At 44.4% G+C, this 20533-nt stretch overlaps 1 protein-coding gene across 4 annotated transcripts in view; it reads left to right on the forward strand.

The window, feature by feature from the left end:
- Nucleotides 1-16991, forward strand: part of GALNT8 (polypeptide N-acetylgalactosaminyltransferase 8) — a 47362-nt gene extending 30371 nt beyond the window's left edge. For 3 of the 4 annotated variants that reach the window (XM_023643010.2, XM_070270898.1, XM_070270899.1), the window contains exons 7-11: nucleotides 2587-2772; nucleotides 3890-4027; nucleotides 4583-4678; nucleotides 5692-5859; nucleotides 13122-16991. In XM_023643010.2, coding sequence (XP_023498778.2) covers nucleotides 2587-2772; nucleotides 3890-4027; nucleotides 4583-4678; nucleotides 5692-5859; nucleotides 13122-13265 — 732 coding nt within the window. In that variant the 3' untranslated portion in view covers nucleotides 13266-16991. Of the gene's footprint in view, nucleotides 1-2586; nucleotides 2773-3889; nucleotides 4028-4582; nucleotides 4679-5691; nucleotides 5860-12088; nucleotides 12182-13121 lie in introns of all 4 variants that reach the window. The other variant, XR_011439951.1, reaches the window with a different exon arrangement.
- The last annotated feature ends 3542 nt before the right edge of the window (nucleotides 16992-20533 follow it).

Raw genomic sequence — 20533 nt, forward strand, 5'->3', positions numbered from 1 at the left:
CCCGCAGCCAGGCTCCTTGGTTTGTGTGTGTATTTTCCTTTTGAAATCTCTCAGCACTTGTTAGGATCTGTCTTTCTTTGATAACAGATCTTGGAGAGCATCAGAGCTGCTTGGAGAGTTTTAGTCTGACATCTAGAGGCCACGGCAGTGATGGCGTGCTTGGATGTGTATAAATGGAGATGGAGTGTTGGGGCTGATAGACAAGAAGGGGAAGCCAGCATTTGTGGAGCACCCTGTGCATTTCTGGCACTGTGTGTTCACTGCGTGAACTGCCTGGGTTCAGAATCCAGCTCTATCATTTGCTAGCTGGTAAACGTGGGCAAGTTACTTAAATGGGGATAATAATACCTACATGGTGAGGGTGAAATTCATGAAAAATATTAGGATAGTATGTGGCACAAAGCAAGTCACTGTCATTATAAGCAGAAACTTCATGTCTCTGTGTGTGTGTCAGAGAGAAAGAGAGAGAGAATGGGAAAGCATTTGGCAAGTGGGAGTAAACTGAGAGAGTAAAATCTGAAAACTTAGGGTCAAGGATAATAGTTAACATTACTTCATAAAGGACAATGCTGGCTTCTATGTTTTCACTCGATTTAACGTTTCTTGTGCCAACGATTAATTTTTGTCCCCTAAACTCCTGTGGAGTGGAAATCTCCATCAACTAGCAAAATTGAAATAATGTTGCATTTGGATTTTTAAATGTTTGACTGCAGAAGATAAAATCTGAAAACAAATTAGATGTAACCTCCACATGATTCTGGGAATGAATGAGGAGACATGGAGGAGGGTAACGGAAGAAAAGATTTACTTCAAGTTCATAATTGTAGAAGCTGCGGGTTACCGTATTTGTTATGCTGTTCCGTCCTGACAACCCGCATGGTGGGTGCGCCCTTTTGCGGATGAGCGAGCTGAGGTTCAGCGAGTGGAGTATTTTGCCCCTCGTTGCCAGGTGTGCAGTGATAGAGTCAGGATTTGAACACAGGCCACTCTGACTTGAGAACCTGGCTGTTTTTCACTCTACTGTCTGGGTTGTGGAGGTGCTGAGGGAGGGGAATCTGTGGGTTCAAAAGAGGAGGAAGGAATGAAAAACATTTGAAAGTCTGATAAGGGGACTGACCTCTCAGGTGGCTGACTGAACCAGCAGGGCGTAAGTTTCTCACCCTCAGCCCAATATGAGTGCAGTAGGTTGCTAGTCACCACTGATGGGCTAATGATCTCCCGGAAACTGCAGCTCACTTGGGCAACTATGGAGAGAAGACACTGGAGCCATTATATCTCTCTAATGTTGTTAGATGGTTCTATCTTCTTTTGAGATAAAGACCATATTTTTAAGCCAAATATTAGAATGTGTGGTCTGACAATTATGTTTGTACTCATCAGGATGACAAGGAGGAATGTTTACAATTAGATCATAAGTCATGGTATCTCTTGGTCAAAAATTACCTGTATTATCCACTGCTGTGTAAGAAAATTATGACTTAGTGGCTTAAAGCAGGACACATTTATTATCTGACAGTTTCTGTGGGTCAGGAGTCCATGCCTCGCTTAGCTGGGTCCTCTGTAAGGCTGCAGTCAAGGTGTTGGCCAGGGTTTTGTTCTCATCTAGGATTGACTGGGAAAGGATCTGCTTCCAAGCTCATGTGGTTGTTGACAGCATTCCGTCCCTTGAAATCGTCCAAACTGAAGAAGCATTCAAGTATTTTCTGGCTATCAGTTGGAAGCTGCCCTTACTTTCTTGGCACGTGGCCCTCTCCACGTGGTGGCTCACAACATGGTGGTTTCCTTCTTCAAAGCCAGTGGGAGAGAAGGTCTCCTAGCAAGATGGACCTGCCTTCTTGTGTGACGTAATCACACTCGTGTAATCGTGTACATATTGCTACCTCTGTCATACTCTGTTGGTTAGGAGATTACAAGCCCCCACTCAAGGGGAGGGGATTCAGGAAGGGTGTGAACACTAGTGGCGGGGGCCACCTGAGAATCTGTTGACCACATTGCCTTACATCCAGCATGCAGGACAGAGAGAGTCATGGGAAGCCAGGTCCAGCGAGAGTGGCTCAGGGCATGGTGCGTCTCAGGACTTGGCGCTTTCTTTGGTGATAAAGGAGCAGGGGCAACCCCTCCTTTATCTGTTCAGGAGGACTTCTTGAAGGAGGTACGATTTCTGGAACTGTCTGAATGACAGGAAAGAAGCAGTCTGGTAAACTTCCATGGAAAGTTATTTTAAATAAGTAGATTGGGAGGCAGCATAGAGATGGGAGTGGGAGGACTGAATTTACACTCTTTAAAAAATGGTTCCAGGGGCCAGCCCAGTGATGTAGTGGTTAAGTTCACACACTCCACTTTGGCAGCCTGGCGTTCACTGGTTTGGATCCCAGCTGCGGACCTACACACCACTCACCAAGCCATGTTGTGGTGACATCCCATATACAAAATAGAGGAAGGTTGGCACAGATGTTAGCTCAAGGCCAATCTTCCTCACGAAAAAAAAAAGGGTTCCAAAATGTGGTCCCTGTGAGTCAACAAGTTATGCAACTTATTGGCCATGGGGTCCAGCCTGCCCAGATGATTCTTTTTCTTCTCTTGCAGGTGTGGCAGTGTGGAGGGAGAATCGAGGTCTTGCCCTGCTCCCGGATTGCTCACCTAGAGAGACACCACAAGCCGTATGCCTTGGATCTGAGTCCTGTCTTGAAGCGCAATGCTCTGCGAGTGGCCGAAATCTGGATGGATGAGTACAAAGACATGGTCTACCTCGCCTGGAACATACCTCTCCAGGTTCGTCATGGCAATGAACAGAAGCGGAGAAGAACAAAGGAGGAAGAGGCGGTGGGAATGGTGGTAAATGGGAGGGGGTAGGGCAAAGTGCCCTCCCAGCCCTGAAGAGTTAGGGCAAAGTCCTGATGGTGTAATGGTAATGACACTTAGCATTCATGTAGCAGTACTGTGTTCCAGGCACTCACTAATCATTACAACGTACCTACAGGGTAAGTTTTATTTTTATTATTCTAAGTTTACCAAAGAAGAAACAGAAGCACAGAAAGGAACTTGTTTTAAGGTAATAAGGTAGTAAGCACCAAAGATAAGATTCAAAGCAAAGAATCTTCTAGATTCCATGTTTTTCATTCATCTTCTATACTGGGAGATTCCTTGCAGGGCACGGTTGGACATCAGGAATTTGCTATCTTAAGAGGATATATATAAAGTAGAGGAAGATGAGCACAGATGTTAGCTCAGGGCCAGTCTTCCTCAGAAAAAAGAAGAGGATTGGCAGCAGTTAGCTCAGGGCTAATCTTCCTCAAAAAAAAGAAAAAGAGGATGTAAACATGGCAGGCAGGATGTGGGATGGTGGGAGCAGGGAGCGTAATCCTATTGGATGCACATGAATGAGGATGACCTTCTTGGCTAAGCCCACATCTTTTGTCCCAGCTGCCCGAGGTGGCGTGATACGCTGTCTTCTGTTCCTGAGCTGTGGCTTTCGGCTCAAGCATTCTTTCACTTTGATTGCACACAAATATCACTTCTAGAAAATCTCCTTTGACCTTCATATGTTGCTGCCAGAATATTCTTTTTGAAAGCCTTTTCTAGCCATCATGAGGAGTATTTTGGGCCTTGTTGGTGGAAATATTATCTCAAATAGGAGCAGTCTGCACCAGTTTGCTAAAGACAAGAAATAAACCTGAGTGACACCACGAGGCAGGCCCTGCAAGTGCCTTTGAAACCAGCAGAGATTTCTAGGGTCAAGCTTTTTCCACTTTCCCTGGAAAACTGGAAATTATCAAAGTTACCTCACAGGCTCTCAGGAAAATCCTCAGTCCACTCATGCATCACCCATAGCCTTTGGTGGAGTCAAGGACGTTTCAAGGCCCAGAAATGCTCCATGTTTTGTTTACAGAAGTCTGGAATCGATTATGGAGACATTTCTTCCAGAATGGCCCTCCGGGAGAAACTGAAATGTCAAACTTTTGACTGGTATCTGAAAAATGTTTACCCAGTCCTGAAGCCCATCCACAGCATTGTGGGCTACGGAAGAGTACGTATCATGAAATTGTGATTTTAAATGTTTGACTGTAAAAGTCAGTGAGACCTGAATCACATGACTGCCCAGGCAAGGGTTTCCAAACCCGTCCTGCCCAGGATTCCCTTGCTACCCCCAACTTCTTCCTCAGCTTATTGCCCTTGGACTCTCTTGGTTTCCCCTTGTCTCCTGCTCCCCAGGCCCCCTCTCTTTTCCTTCTCTCTGCCTCTAGCTCCATATTGCGCACTGCAGCCCTTGGTCTGACCCTCTCAGTTTCTCAGCCAACCAGGGTGTTGGGCCTTGCCCACCTGAACGCGGGCATAGATGCCCCTGCTCTGTCGGTGCTGCAATGGTCTGAGGGGGTGAGTGTTCCCAGGAAGTGGGCATCACAGCGGTGCCTCACTTCAGCGTTTGGAAAAAGGCAGCCAGGATCCCAACCTCCTGCTCCCTTGTGGCTGGTAATGTCTGCAGTCCTTGGAATACTGGGGAAAATACAGGGCCTGGGGAGGCTTGAGGGCCCTCTTTCTCTGCCTCTTTCCAACAGTGTTGTCATCTGTTTTGCCCCTTCAGATGAAAAACCCATTGGATGAAAATGTGTGCTTGGATCAGGGACCTACTTCAGGCAACACGCCCATCATGTTTTACTGTCATGAATACAGTACACAGGTATCTTCCACAATCTTCCCCACTCCAAGAGATGGAGCCTGTCGTGGCTCAGCCCCCGGCAACTGCTGCCAGATTTAGACTCAGCGTTAGATGATGTGGAGGCAGGAGCTGGGCATCCTGGGTAATGGGTAAGGATGAAACCCAAACCTGTACTTGTAACTAAGCACTTCGATGTTCATTCAAAAAATCATGGCATGATAGTTCCATTTCAGGTACCGGGTGGCTGGGTAGAAAGGCTATGCTCTGTTGTATTCATTCACCATGATAATATTTTCATTGACAATAACCTCCAATCCTTTCCTTTCCCCCTCCTCCCACTGCCCCCTCCATCCTTCCTTTGCCCCTTGTACGCCTGGAATGTGGGGAGGTGACATTACCTGTGGCTTCTTCTGTAGAGAAGGAAACAGGGCTAGAGAAGAGAGAGGCTAAATGGAAGTCTCTCTATGGGATAAAAGAGATCTGGCACTGCTGGAGGGTGCAACCAAGGGACTCTTTTTCCCTGAGAATATTCACATCCATCATGTTACTCTGCATGCTGCCCCCGCAGGAACCTTTTGAGGTATGCAGGATAGATAGCATTTCCACTTGACAAATGGAAAAACAGATACAAAACCAACCTACTTGCCCAAGATCACTGAGCAAGGCAGTGTCAGGGGGAGATTTGAGAGGTTTCCTGACGACAAACCCATAGCTGGGGTCTACAGTGACAGCTTCTGAAGTTCAGCTGTGTTTTCTTCTTTTTTTCAAAGATAAACTCCCTCATTGTGCACGTTGGAGCCCTTGTATGGAAGGAAGCAGGATAGCACCCCCTCCTCACGCCTAGTCTTCTTCCTAGAATCAACTAGGGGTTGGGGAGAAGGAAGCAGAGGTGACTCCTCATTACCCAGGAAAGTTCAGTGCTCCCCAGGGCAGCTGAGTATCCAGAGGCCCCGACGGCAGTCTCCAAGCCCTCTATAAGGTCAAGGGCCTCCCCACTGACTGTGTCTATGGCAGGTCCCTTTGCTCTCTTTTAGAATGTCTACTACCACCTAACTGGGGAATTCTATGTGGGACCACTGATGGCACAAGTAGGTGTTGATGACCGCTGCCTGACAGACCCCGGCTATGGGGAGGAGCCTGTGTTAAACCCGTGTTCCAAGGCAGCTGAAAATAGACTGCACATATACTGGGATTTTAAGCCGGTAAGTCACATGTGGTTTTAAAGGACAGGTATATTCAAATATAGTCTGAGAGGTTCGGATTTGATTTGACAGGGTTTTGGAAAGATTAATTTTGTGGCAGTATGCAGGAAAAAGACTGGAAACAGGGAACTGAGCATGAACCACCGAATCTGTTGACTAAGGTGGGGTGGTTAAGAGGAAGAAATATTGGAATCTGTTATAGTTGAACAGTTAAGGGTTTGAGTTCATATCCTAGCTCAGTTATCTTTAGCAATTTTCTTACCGTCTCAGACTCAGTGTCCTCGTCTGTAAAGTGGAGATGACGTCATCTACTTTAGGAGTCTGTGGGAAGGATTAAATGAGATACCGTGTGTAAAGCATTTAGCATGGTGCCTGGCACATGGAAAATGTTCAATAAACATTAGCCTTTGCAATTAGCTTTATTATTAATGATAATCAGAGAGTCTGGAGGGCTGGGCTAAAATTTGACAGGGACTAATGTAAAAGCCCTGACTTTAACTTCAACATCAATTGCCTAAGTGTAGGGTGGAGGGAATATGGCAGAATTCTTGTGACAATGACATGAGGGATTTGGCTGACCACAGTCTACGTGCGAACTTACGGTAGAGGGGGCTGCCTTCTTCAGCCACGTTGGCAGGAATGAGATGTCCTCACAGAGGGGGTGATGCTGTGCCTGTGAACGCATCTCTGAGCACGTTGGTACTGCGTAGGTTCAGGAGCCACATTTTGAGAGACGTGGCCCATCTGGCTCAGTAAGTCCTAACTTAAAGCTACTAATCCCTTTGAGAATCTGCTCCTAGCTATGGACCCTTTCCAGAAAAACATATATATGCACCATTTTGCTTACAATTTCAGAGAGTTTTTGGATCCTAGATTAAGTCTCTTCGAGCTAGACGATATCAGGGAGAAGAAGACGGCTAAGTCCTGTCTTCCTGCTCTGAGCTCCAGCTCTAGGGAGCCACGTGTGATTCCAGGAAAGGTCGCATTCCCTCTCGTCCGGGTTGTCCCCTCTCCTCCCACCTCTTTACCAGGCCAACCACAAAGTGTTGCTCTGGCCTCAGACATTGTCTTCTTTGAGAAGCCATCTCTGACTCCATAGGACTGGGATGGGTGATTCTTCCGTGTGTTCTCGGGTCCCTCTTACAGGCCTTGTCTCACTCTCTCTTCTAACTGCCTCCTCTCTTGCTGCTTTTCCTCACCAGACTGTGCGCTGAAGGGCAGGCTCTGGGTTTAGTTGGTTGTTTTCTCTCTGGCATCTAGCACGGTACCCAGAAGATTGCAGACCTGGAGGTCTACCTGGAGCTCTAGCTTGGAGAGGTGAACCTAGAGAAAAGATGATGCTGTCTTCATGAGGAGGAGAAAGTAGACTTCTTCAGTGTCTACAGGAGGGCGGAACCAAGACTGTGGTTAGAGATCAAGAAGGCAGAGTTTGACTTAACGTAAGGGGCAGGGGGGGATTCTCCAGTAGTTTAACAGGTTAAGTCCTACAGAAGAATAGGCTGCCCAGCAAGGTGGTGAGCTCACCGTCAATCGTAGTCACCAAGCACAGTGTATTTGAGCATCTGACAGGCCAAGTGTGCTAAATGTGAGTTTTTGACATCCTTAGGGGTGTCTTTTGTGTATAGAAAATACAATTACAGGTTTACTTTGGTTTAGAAAAATTAATATCCAGTTTATTAAAGTTAAATTAAAGAACTCTAGTTTTTTTTAAGCTTTTATGTTCAGTTTACAAATCTCTCTTTTTTTTTTTTTTTTTTTTTAAGGTTTGGCACCTGGGCTAACAACTGTTGCCAATCTTTTTTTTTTTTTCCTGCTTTTTCTCCCCAAACCCCCCTGTACACAGTTGCATATCTTAGTTGCCAGTCCTTCTAGTTGTGGGATGTGGGACGCCGCCTCGATGTGGCCTGACAAGCGGTGCCATGTCTGCGCCCAGGATCCGAACCCTGGGCAGCCGCAGCCGAGCGCATGAACTTAACCACTCGGCCACGGAGCCAGCCCCCCAAATCTTATTTTATTTATAAACCTAGCAAGTTTTAACAGTCATTTTTTTTGTTTTCAATCTGTATGATTTTGTCTGTTTTGCTTTTTTAAATTTGCTTGTTGCTTTGTTACGTTGGCTAGAATTTCTAGTATTACACTGAATAAGTGTGGTGAGAGTGGGCATCCTTGCTTTGTTCCCAAATGTAGGAGGAAAGCATTGAATCTTCCACAATTAAGGATAACATTAGCTGTAGATTTTTTTGTAGGTGCTTTTTACCAAACTGGAGTAATTTCCCTGTATTTCTACCTTGCTAAGTTTTTTTTTTATCATGAATATGAGTTGGATTTTGTCAAATACTTTTTCTGTGTCAATTGATATGTTCATGTTTTTTCTTCTTTGGCTTGTTGGTATGATGGATGACACTGATTAATTTTCAAATGTTGAACCAGTCTTGTATCCTGGGAATAAATCGCACTTAGTTGTGGTGTGTACTTCTTTTCATACTTTGTTGGATTTGGTTTCCTAGCATTTTGTTGAAGATTTTTGTGTCTAAGTTCATTAGAGATAATGGCCTGTGGGATTTTTTTTGTTTTTGGTACTGTCTTTGGTTTTAGTATCAGAGTAATATTGGCCCATAAAGTGAGTTGGGAAGTGTTCCCTCTTCCTCTTGATAAATTTGTCCTTTGACAAAAATTGCAGAATAGAGCAATTTCTGGACAAAGCACTTTCTGGAAGAGATTTTCTAGAAGAGATTGTCTTAAATTGATGTTAATCTTTCTTTAAATACTTCGCATAATTCTCCAGTAAAACCACATGGGTGTGGAGATTTCTTTTTCAGGAGCTTTTAAATCATGAATTGAAATATTTTTTAATGGTACAGGACTATTTAGAGTATTCATTTAGTTGATTATGCCGATTGTATTTTGGTGATTTGTGGTTTTTAAGGAATTAGTCCATTTCATCAAACTTATGAGTATAAAGTTATTTGTTGTCTTTTATGTATGTATGTATGTATGTATGTATGTATTTATATTGAGATATAATTGATGTATTATGTTAGTAGTGATGTATACATAATATACATAATTTATGTATATCAATAAGTCTAACTAACATCCATCACCACACATAGTTACAAAAAATTTTTTTCTTGTGCTGAGAACTTTTAAGATCTACTTTCTTAGCAACTTTAAAGAGGGTTTTACAAGTTAAGAAATTTCCTTAAACATTACAGACTGTATTTATAAATTTCCTTTCTTAAGCACTCAATTTTCTGACTTTAAATTGAATGATTCTTAGGTTCTCTTAAATGTTTCAAAAGTGTTTGGAATCTAGTAAAATTTTGACATCAAATCACAAATTTAATTATTCAATTACACATTTTTAAATTGGTGTCACAAAGCTAGTCCATAAGACAATTTTTCTGCAACATAGCAATACTTAAACATAGTCAATAAACACAGAATCTTTAACAAATACTACGTGTTTGATTCCCTTAACATCTATACTTTACCCTAAATCTCCTGGGAATGAAAGCTACCACTTACGCTAAAGAAACAATTATGACATCCCAAACATTTTGAAGGTTGGCTTTCCAGAAGAATTTTGGAAGGTCACTTTCTCGGCCGCCTCAAGCTGCTGGCAGAGGATGGATTTTGGCAGGTGTGAGAGCTTGAGCTGCAGGATACCAGCAGAATCGTGCCCACCACTCTGATGTCCAGGCTGGGTCTTTTTGTGTCACTATGTCAAGAACTCCAAAAGTTAGTGAAGGAGGTGGTCATGTAGCTTATGGTGTCCTGCCTGATTTTAAGTCAGTTTTAAGTGAATTGAGTCTATCCGAGCCTTTCATATCCATCTTATCTCTTAGGATCACAGTTCTTTCAGATATGAAAACGATGTTTGATTGAATGTTGGGTCCCTTTGATGCTCTATTTACTTTGCAGACACAACTTACACATTCACTCTACTAAAAAGCTACCAAAGGTATTTTCCAGAATTGAGAGACAAGTAAGACTAGGTAATCCCTTTCTTTTCTTCCAATTTCATGATCAATTTTTTGAGTCAACCAGAGGAGCTTATGACCCCTGAAGACCATGAGAGAGACAATACCAGTGACTGAGAAGGGACCCAATTGAAGAGATAAGACCTGTTGAAGACATCTGGATTTTGAGATGAGGAGCATAAAGCTGAAGGCAGAAACTGCAGCCTTGCGAGACGTTTGGTCCTGTCCAAAACATCCACGAATGTATTTGGTCCATGCCAAATGGTTTTGAACAGGATCAAATATCAAGGACCTTTTGGCGTGGACCCAACGTCTCCGTGGATGTTTTGGAGAGGACCAAATATGAGCAGATATTGAGGGCTTTTTCATGTGAATCAAATGTCTTATGGACGTTTGGGACAGGCCCAAATGTCTGCTAATTGATATGCAGCTGAAATAAAGGAGAGTTTGGGTGGAGGTCATCTTTTGGAAGTCTTCCAGATGGAGTGACGGCTCAGGACACAAAGAGCATCTCTGGGAGAGAGAGTGAGAAGGGGAGGAGCGCTCACAGTGAGGGCTCCAGAAGGGAAGAGGAAGACGCCGCTGAGGGAGCACTCTCACACGTTGCTGGTGGGCAGAGTTCCAGAAAGTAATTCAGCTCTCTGTAGGAAAATCCCGGATCCTCATCAAAACCCCAAAACTGACAATGCCCCCTTCTAAGGCACTAATTCCCTTTTAAGACAATATCTTAATTTAAGAAATAATATAGAATGTAGGTCAAGATTAATATAGAAAATATCTTAATATTTATCACAACAAAATATTAGGAAAAATTAAATGTCCAATGGTAGGAGAGATTTTTGTTCATTCCCTTGACCTGAACACTATATAGCCCTTCAAATTATATTCTCAAAAAGTATATTTTCAAAAAACTAATGAAATTGGAAAATGCACAAGATATAATGTTAAATTTAAAAAGCAAGATATAAAAACTGTATGTACAATGTTATCACATTGTAAGTACTTCTAATTTTTAAAGTGTTTTCCAAGTTAAAAAAAATGAGCACGTATTCCTTTTATAAAAGAGAAAAAGAAACAGAAACAAAAATTCCTTAAAAACTGCTAGATAACATCTCCCAAATAAAAACCAAACCAAAAACATATAAGATCCAGATGAGCACAATGTAAAAGAAACGGGAGAAGGGCCTGAAGAGGTCGTAAGGAATACTGCCAGCGCATACGTCACACAGAAGCAGAGAGAGAATCGACTACCCAAAAGGCCACAATAAATTATGAGAGCCAAGATTTATTGAGTACGTATATGTACCAGGCACTTGGTTAAATATTATCTAATTTAGTCCTTATGTAAATCTTATAAGAGGGGTATTATCATTAGCTACTTCACCTTTGAAGTAACTAAAGCACAGAGAAGTCAAATAATACTCCCAAGGTCACACAGCATAGTAAATGTCCGGAATTCGAACACAGAATCGCATCCACTGTTTGTTATTGCCTCGCTGCTTGAGAAGTTTGATTCTGAAAGGGAGAAAAACACTGAATGTTGGTTGAAAAGAAGAGTTAAGGGTTTTGCTCCCTCTAATATTGGGACATTTGGATACATTTAAAGTTAAAAGAAAAGGAATCTGCCAAGAGGGAGAGCTAAAAGAAGGATATTAGACAGGCATAGTGTTTCTCGGCATCAGCGGTGGCTGCGCTCAGAGCACAGGGGCTGCTGGCAGTAGAGACAAGCTCAGGGCAGCCCCTTTGAGACCATGCATGCGCATCGCCCTGAGGATTGCTCGTGGCATTCGGGTGTGGGGCTAGATTGACCGGAAGCATGGTCCTCTTGACCAAGTGAGAAACGAAAGCATTGAGCGACAGCGAGCGTCCAGGGTGGGGTCGGCGGTGAAGCTGCTGAGGCGGCCTGCGGAGGGGCCTGAGGCCAGCCGGCTGGGCGGACCCTCTCCAGGAGAGCTCTGGTCTGCAGGCGGGGCGAGAGGCGCCGCGGGGGTGACAGGAGGAGTTCAAGAAGCGGGAGACCCGCCCTGAGTGGCCGACGACGCTGCGCGGCCGCACCCGGGGAGGGGGGGACGGTGTGGCCAGGGCCGGGCGAATTTGGGGGAGCATGGCGCTGGGGGCAGTTTGCGAGTGGACGAGATGGGAGGCGGGCGGGGTGGTTGGAGGGGAGCAGGGATTTGCACGTAGCGCTGCAGCCCGCGTGATGTGCAAACGCTCGGAGGAACTGAGAGGTCAGGGCTTCTCTTTAGAGCCCCCAGGGGAGGCCGTGAACTCTGAGGATGATAGCAGAGGCCGGGCTGGATGAAGGGAAAAATCTTCGTGCAGGCACTCAAATCCATCAGGTGAGTGATCCTGCAAAGGGGGTAGAGAGGGGTGAGGGGCATGGGAGGGCGGGCAGAGGACAGGGCGGGGACAGATGGCGTGATCTTCAGTTGTTGAGCCGAGGAGACAAGGAGGAAAGACTCTTCTTTTCAACCAACATTCAGTGTTTTTCTCCCTTTCGGAATCAAACTTCTCGCCTCCAGCCCCCCTGAGCTCTTTGCTCCTTCTTCCCCCGTTAGAACGGGGAGCGGCAGAGACGAACGCATGTGTACTGCACATCCTTCACGTCAGCACAAGATGCTCAATAAATATCAACCCACATTTTAACCCTAATATTGACTCCAAACCCATTTTATGGATGAGAAAATTGAGACTTAAGTTAGGTGGTTTGCCCAAGGCCTCTCTGTGGTGGAGCAGGGATTCAACCCAGACTCTTTAGCTCTAAAGTCCATAATAGTCCCAGTGTAAGCCTTGGTGGAGCCCCCACTCCAGGAGAGGCAGGAGCTGCCCTGTGCGGGGGAGAAACAGGCTGGACCTTCCAGGGCAGTCCCGCCACAGAGACGCACTGAGGAGCGAGGGGAGTCCTGACGGGTTTCATGGGCTCGGGGGTGAAGACGCAGAAAGGAAAGTCAAGTGGAGAAGGGCCATGGTTCTTCAAGACGTGTCATGTCTTGCCACTCTGTACTGACCTGGTGCTTCAGGAGAGGCGGCTGATAGTGTGGGAACCCAGCACAGCATCGCTTCCTCCCAGATCTGCGATTAGTTTGCTGTGGGGCTGGGCAGGGCAGGCACTGCGTGATCTAATTTACCCTTTGCCTCGTTTTCTCCTCTGGTTGACTTGCAGAGGATGGAGGGCCCCGGCAAGCGTGTCTCAGCACAGCAGAGCGAGTAGGAGCAGGAAAGGTGAGATGCGCTACGAGGGCATTTCAGTACCTTGACTCTGTCTTTCCTCCCACCCAGGGAAGAGCTGTCATAAACAGAGCCACTAAACGATGTCTGGAGATGAAGCAGGACACCTCAGGCGTCTACGGGCTTGTGCTGCGGACCTGCACCACACAAGTGTGGACAATACAGTACACTGTCCGACACTGGGGGTCAGACTAACATCTGCGATCCTCAGAGAGCCTGGATTTGGGACACCAGTTCTTGCCACAGGAATGGGCTCTGTTCTCAATGCTGCTTAAAGTGGGAGAAGGTGAGAGAAAGAAAAGATGCCTGTGTGTGTTTGCTGTGACTTCAGCCTGCAACACACAGGATGTGGGGAGGTGAGGTCTGTGCCTGGTCAGGTCGTCCCCTCTGGGGAGGGGTCAGATGCCTCACCCCCAGCTTCCCTTGGAGGGTCATGGTATACGTCAAATGCCGTTCTTGGAAATTCCTTGAAATAAACGCCATCATCTTGCTGTTACGTGGGGAGAGAACTAGAAGGATGGAAGTTTATCTTTAACTTCTACCAACGCTGTTTAGTCTCATTCCTGACAACTACCGTTGCCATCTGCCCCACACCTCCTCCCCCAGCTCATCTGCTCAGAGACTCTTCAGACTGCCTGGGGCTGCTCCACAGAAGAGGCTGGGTCATCAGCAGCCCAGCAGCATGACAACCATTAGGAGGCACCAATTCTCTGGCAGCGTGTTGCTGCTTCTACTTCCTCTTTTCTGGACTGTCTTGAAAGAAGCAGCAATAGACAAGTAATTTTAAAAAATCCCTCCCTTCCTCCCGCCACAGCAATTTTATTTGGATTACCCAATCTCTCCCGAAGAGATTCCAGAGGCCGAGGGTGGGAGAGAACGCACCTCTGCTGATCGCAGCTCTGCACAGAGCTTAGAGAGTGGGAGGAAAGTCCAGATGCGGCGGAATCTTTCTCTAAGTAGCTTATAACATTTAATAGACTTGATTACCTATTTCCTTCTGCTATCCCTGCAAATTATGGAGAAAATGAGGCTTGAAACGGAAGGGCATCACTTACTGGGACACAAAGAAGGGATTCTAGGCAAAAACTTAAAACCGCAGCCCTACCTGCTGTCCACTGGACAAGTCCTTTCCCCTAGCTGGTGAGTTGGGAAGACATGTCTAGGGCTGCCAGTTTTCACAAGGTCACGGAGGTTGGTGGGTGTGGGCACTACGGCGGGAGAGGAGGAGGGATGGCCCTGTGTGTGTGTGGTGGGCTCACCTTTCAAGTATGTGCTCACAGGGCCCCTTCTCCAGATGGCTACTTTTTCCTCTTAATCTCACATCAGGGCTACTTGGGTTTAATTCTGGGAATCGTTGGGGTTCCTTCAGGCATCAGGCAGGCAAGACACTGATAACTTATCACAGAATTAAGTTGCCTAAGAATTTTTGAAATAAGCATTTAGGAGTGTACAAGTCATAAGTATACAGCTTGATAAAATCTTCACAGTGACCACATCCGTATCAAGAACTAAAACGTTACCACAGATAAGAGTTTATGATGAAAAAATTAAGGAACAGGATAAATGTTAAGCAGATGTATAACTAACTTCTAGCTTCTGCCTGGCAAATTGAAGGGAAAATGCGATTCATAGCAAAGTTTTTTAAAAAGCGTATACTCAATGGAAAAATGGGCAAAAGACACAATATCCTTCAACATATGAAAAGATATTTAACCTCACTCATAGAGAAATGCAAATTAAAATTGTACAAAGATCATTTTTCCCATAAACTGCTGAGAATTAAAAAGTATGCCAGCACATTCTGCTGGCAAAGTTGTGGGAAACAGGCACTCTTGCACGTTGATGGTGGGGATGCAAACAGGTTGAATCCTTCTGGAGGGATTTTTGGCAATATCTAAAAATACTATATGTACACTTTCTATTCGTGCCGGTAATTTCACCTCTAGGAATTTATACTTCCCCAAAATAAGAAAATACTATGTACAAAGTAATTATTTGCAATATTGATTGTAATTGTAAGATATTGGAAACAAAGAGTACCCTCAGACATCAGAGAATGCCTGAATGCATCCACACAGTGGAGTACTACGCAGCTATAAAAAAGAATGAGGAGCATTTCTTTGAACTGATAGGGAGTGATTTCCAGTGTGGAAAAAGGAAAACAGCATCTATGGTATGTAACTTTTAGGTAAGAAATGAGGGGAAAATATATATGTATCTATTCATTTCTGCAAAATGGCACATAAGGATAAACCAGAAACTAATGAGATTGGTTACCAATAGATGTTAGTGGTGAGGACTAGGGTACAAAGGATTGGGGATAGGAACAGGATAGAAGTGATGCAGCGGGACATCTCTGAAAATATACATTTTTTTCTGTAATTTAAGCTTTTGGAACCATGTCATATTTCACATGCTCAACACGTAAATACAGAAAACCATCAAGGATAGAGGGAAACTCAAAATAGAGTCCAAACAAAAGCAAGTGACCTAACTATATTTCTCTGTTTTAGATGAATACACACTCACTCTGAGCACACTCAGCATCCAGCATTCAGACCTTGGTTTGTAAATATTTTCCATTAAAAAGAATTAGGGATGCTTGGAGAAAGAGCTGATTTTAAGGCTGAGGGGCTGGCACATTTTTCTATGCTGGAAAATAAAGAACTGCTCAAAGAATTATAGCATGTCAAAAACTACAGCAGCCAGGTTCAAAGGGCTCCCACTGGCCAATTCTAGGACAATTTAAACATTAAAATAAATAATGATTTCATTATATGCATTATAAGTCATAAAATAAAATAAGAATCTGTGAGTCCATACCAATAAATGAATTGATGGATAGATGAGTGAATAGACAGGTAGAGAGAAGGGAAAGCTCTTTTTCATAGTAGAATGCCAACTGAAAAATGCAGGAAGAATTATGGAATTAGAAAGTTATTCAGCATATTCAACATAGTTAAAATTGTTTCAGGCAGGAATCATCAATGGATGTTAAAACTAATGGCTGATGCGAAACAGCGTGTACTCATAGCATCACAATAACTCCCAGAAGATATTTATTAACTACAAAGGGAAAATGTAGTTTCATGGTGGAGAAAACTGGCAGATAACATCCTAACCAGTGATCAACATTAACATCACCAGTTACTGGGCAATTGGACATCACGTGCCTCCTGATATGACACACTGAGAAGAATACATCGTTTCTACGGTGTTCCTGCCCCAAATACAGAACCTGAGTCTATAATCTCGAGGAAACATCAATTAAACCCAAATTGAGGGGCACTCTTCGAAATAGAATGGTCTGTATGCTTCAAGAATGTCAAAGTCATAAAAGACAAAGGAGTGACTGAGGAACTACCCCAGACTAAAGGAGACTGGAGACACGACAGCTAAGTGCAGTGGGTGAGCCCGGTTTGGAATCTAGCCCTGAGGGGAAGTTTTTTTCCTTTGGTTATTAAGGACAGCAGGGGACAACTGTAGAAGTTTAAATAAGGTTTGTTGATTAGGCAATAGGACTGTATCAATGTTATTTTTCTGATTTTGATCATTGTAGTCTGGATATATAAGAATATGAGAATGTCCTTGATTTTACAAAATACACACTGGGTGGATTGGGGGATGGGACATTATCTCTGAGATTAGATAGATAGGTAAGCAGATAGAAAGATAGGTAGATAGATGGACAGACATGGACAGACAGAGCAGTGGATGGTTGGATGGACAGATGGGCGAACAGAGACAGACGGATGGAGCAGACAGGTGGATGGAGCAGGAAGTGGTAAAACAAATGTGGTGAAGTGACTCTGGCTGAAGGGTGAAGGGTATACAAGGATTCTCTGTACTGTGTTTGCAACTTTTCTGGAAGTCTGAGACTGTATTAAAATAAAAAGATTTAAAACAAGATCAAACAAAAAATGCCTGTCTAGATGTACATTAATATCTCTTCCTGCTAAACAGCAGCCATCAGCACTAGCTGCTTAATCTAAGCTGGTGTTCCTTACTCTTTAAGAAACCTGTGATTCCCTCCCAGTCATGGTTAGGATGGCAGAAAGAGCCTCTGGCTCGCCCGTTTCCCCAGAGGTACTAAGCTTCCTCCAGCTGCTCTGATCTGCAGGGCGGCCTGTTAGTTGTGACAAGGAAGGTGTCGATGTGCTTCCCTGGCCCTGAAACCACCCATCCCTTACCTGCCCATTACTTGTCCAAAGTGCAAAGTGGCATTCTGCTTCTCTGGTCGCTGTCCTCTTGCACCCTGCCCTGGGCAGGACAGGAGAAGGTCCTCTCGGCGACTGACTTTAGTCCAGTCAGGAAACGGTTCCCTTGGTAACCAAGTTAACTGCTCACTGATGCCTCTCTCTCTCATTTTTTGGAACATTGCAGATCTACTGTAAGTTAAAGTTACCTTGTAAACAACAGCGAATATGACAAGCATTAACTAGTCAATGATCTTGGAGAACAAGGGGTTGTAAAAGGCCAACAGAGAAGTAATTCTGTGTTTGCCCCCATGAGTTGGATATCTGGGACCGTGGTCCTGCCAGTTCCTTCCCTCTGCTCACATGGTGAGAATCCCTGGGTGTCTCCCAGTGTCCATTTCTCTCCCCATCCCACATTACCTCTGGGTTTCCTGATGGCCATCCCTGATTTGCTCCTTCTGGGGCCAGGAGGAGAAGCCATGCCTACAAGCAGCCTGAGACCCCCCACTTCGCTCCTCTCATTGGCCCTGAAGGGGCAGGCTAGTTTCCTCTTTTCATGGCACCTGTCCAGAGCTAAAGTTACCGTTGGCTCTGCTTGGTTCCCCCAAGTTCCCACAGAAACCCCAGGATCCAGCTTGTATCCTCTCCTTATTGCAGCTGCTTCTCTAGGATTCTGGCACTTTTCCAGAGGGAGATGGGCCTAGAGACCGGGGTGATGCCATCATGTCCCTGGTTGTCCCTTTTCTCCAGCCCCAAGCATCATCCACACCAGGCTAGAGCAGCCCGATGCTACCTTTAGGGTGAGGAACTTCCTCATTTGTGCAAAATTTAAGAGAGGAAGGGCTGAGGGCTGTGTCATAACAAATTGAGATTCTAGCTGTTTAAAAGTTAATCTCTTATAGAGTCCCTTTATTGTACTTGTAATCTATTTTTACAGTAAGAATTGTGCTTTTAGCTAATTTTCTAATTCTGAGGAAATTTGTAAGTCATTTTATAGAGGTTAAGTGAAATAGAGTTAGGCCAGTACTGTCAGGTGAGTAGTTATCGCTGGAATTGGTGGATAAAATCAACCTCTCATGACTTTAAGTTGTTAACTTATAATTTTAACAAACACAGTTTTCTCCTGCAAACATTTTAACAAATGTAGTTTCAGGGAGTAAACTTGTCTCCAGGTCACAAGTCTACTATCCTTGGAACTAAAAAAACCAAATCTCTCAATGTTACTGGAAAGCTGTTTGGCCTCCTTAGCAAAAAGACCTAGGCAGAAACTCAACTTTATGACAACAAGAGGAGAAATACGTATAGCTCTAACCTTCATTGATGAAAAACAGATGTGTCGATATTCCCTAATATTTTCCTTCTCTCTCTCTTGTCTTCTCCAAGCGCCTTGTCAATCTTCCTCCACTCTTTAAAGGTTCTTCGTTAACTACTGAGTGAGGCTGTTGGCTTCTGCTTCCAATACATTCTCTAGCCAAGGCTGGAGTGAAGGAGATGGGTTGATGCTCTCCTGATCGCACAGGTGCTTTGGGCTGGCTGCAGCCCCGGGTCCCCGATATTCCTCCTGCATCAAGTTCCCTGCTTCTCCTTCCAGAGCGCCGGCGGGCGGCCTTCCCCACGGGCCTGCAGCACATCTTGACGGGTGTTTCATAGGAGAACTCCTTCCCAGCATTGCTGGGGAAATTTCTGTGTTTTTACAAATTCAAATTCCAAGAAAAATTACTTGAAAAATGAGGAAAACGGGAAAAGTTCTATAATTCTGTGAGAATTAAAGCTTTGCAAGTAACACAGAGATGTTACTGGTTTGAAGGAATCCACTGATGTCCAATGAAATGCAAGAACAGGAAACGGACACACACACAGAGTACGAGGTTCAGGGTGATATTTTCTAAAACTAGGACAGGGACCTGCAGAAAAATGGCAGTCACAATCTACTCAGTTGGTCATGCATATAGCAACAGCTGTGTTGTAAGTGTGTATTTGTGACTTTTCCTCTCCTGGTGAGCAATTGTTGCAAATAAAAAATACATATTAAGTTTTTATGTCTAGTGTACTTTATACAAATCTTATGAATGGTGTTCCAAAAAGTAACAAGTTTTGGGAGCAAAGTAAGTCCTTAAATTGACAATTTCAACATATGATTCTGACTAGTGCTGTTAATCTAATTAACCTCTTAACAGGAGAGCCAAATATTATGTTATTTGAATACTACACAGTAACGTTTGCTGGCATTTTCTAGTGTTTGAATATTTGCTATAGACTAGAGTTTTTCTAAGTATTGTTGTTGTCATTACATGCCGTCAAGTTAGCTCTGATTCCTGGCGAGCTTATGAACGAGTGATGTCCACAGTGCCCTGTCGTCAGCAGCCCTGCTCACCTCCTGTGGACTCATGCCCATGGCTTCCTCTGTGGAGTCAGTCCATCTCACATTTGCTCTTCCTCTTTTCCTGCTGCCTCTACTTTGCCCAGCATTATTGTCTTTTCCAGAGAATCCTGCCGTCTCATGTTGTGTCCAAAGTAGACAGCCTCAGTGTTATCATTTTTGCCTCCAGTGGTAGTTGAGGCGTAATTTGCTCTGGGACCCAGTCGTTCGTCTTCCTGGCAGTCCAGGGCGTGTGCAGAGCTCTCCTCCAACACCACATTTCAAATGGATACACTGTTTTCCTCTCAGCCTTCTTCACTGTCCAGCTTTTGCACCCGTACACAGTGATAGGGAATACGAGGTGTGGACAACCTTGGCCTTGGCCTCTAATGACCCTTCCTTACACTCGATGATCTTTCCTAATTCTTTATTGCTGCCCTTTCGAGTGTCAATCTTCTCTTTATTTTTTGGCTGCAGTCTCCATTTAAATTCATGACTGAACCAAGGCGAACAAAGTCTTTAACAGTTTCCATGTCTTCCTTGTCTACGTTAAGCTGCGTAGTTCTGTGGTCGTGATCTTCATCTTCTTGATGTTCAAATGCAGGCCTGCTTTGGCTCTCTCTTCTTTCACTTTCATCAGAAGTCATTTCAAGTCATTGCTACTTGCTGCCAGTAAGATGATGTCATTGCATATTTTAGATTGTAGATTACGTCTTCTGCCAATTTCCAATTTCCGCTCCTTCATCTGAGTCTAGCCCCATTTTTCGTATGCTATGTTCTGCGTAGAGATTAAACAGATGGGGGAATAAAATGCACCCTTGTCTGACACCTTTGCCTCCAGGAATCCATCTGTCTCTCCATAGCCTGTCCTGACAGTGGCTTCTTGTCCACAGTACAGGTTAGGCATC

Source organism: Equus caballus, chromosome 6 (assembly GCF_041296265.1).
Source record: "Equus caballus isolate H_3958 breed thoroughbred chromosome 6, TB-T2T, whole genome shotgun sequence".
NCBI lineage: Eukaryota > Metazoa > Chordata > Mammalia > Perissodactyla > Equidae > Equus > Equus caballus.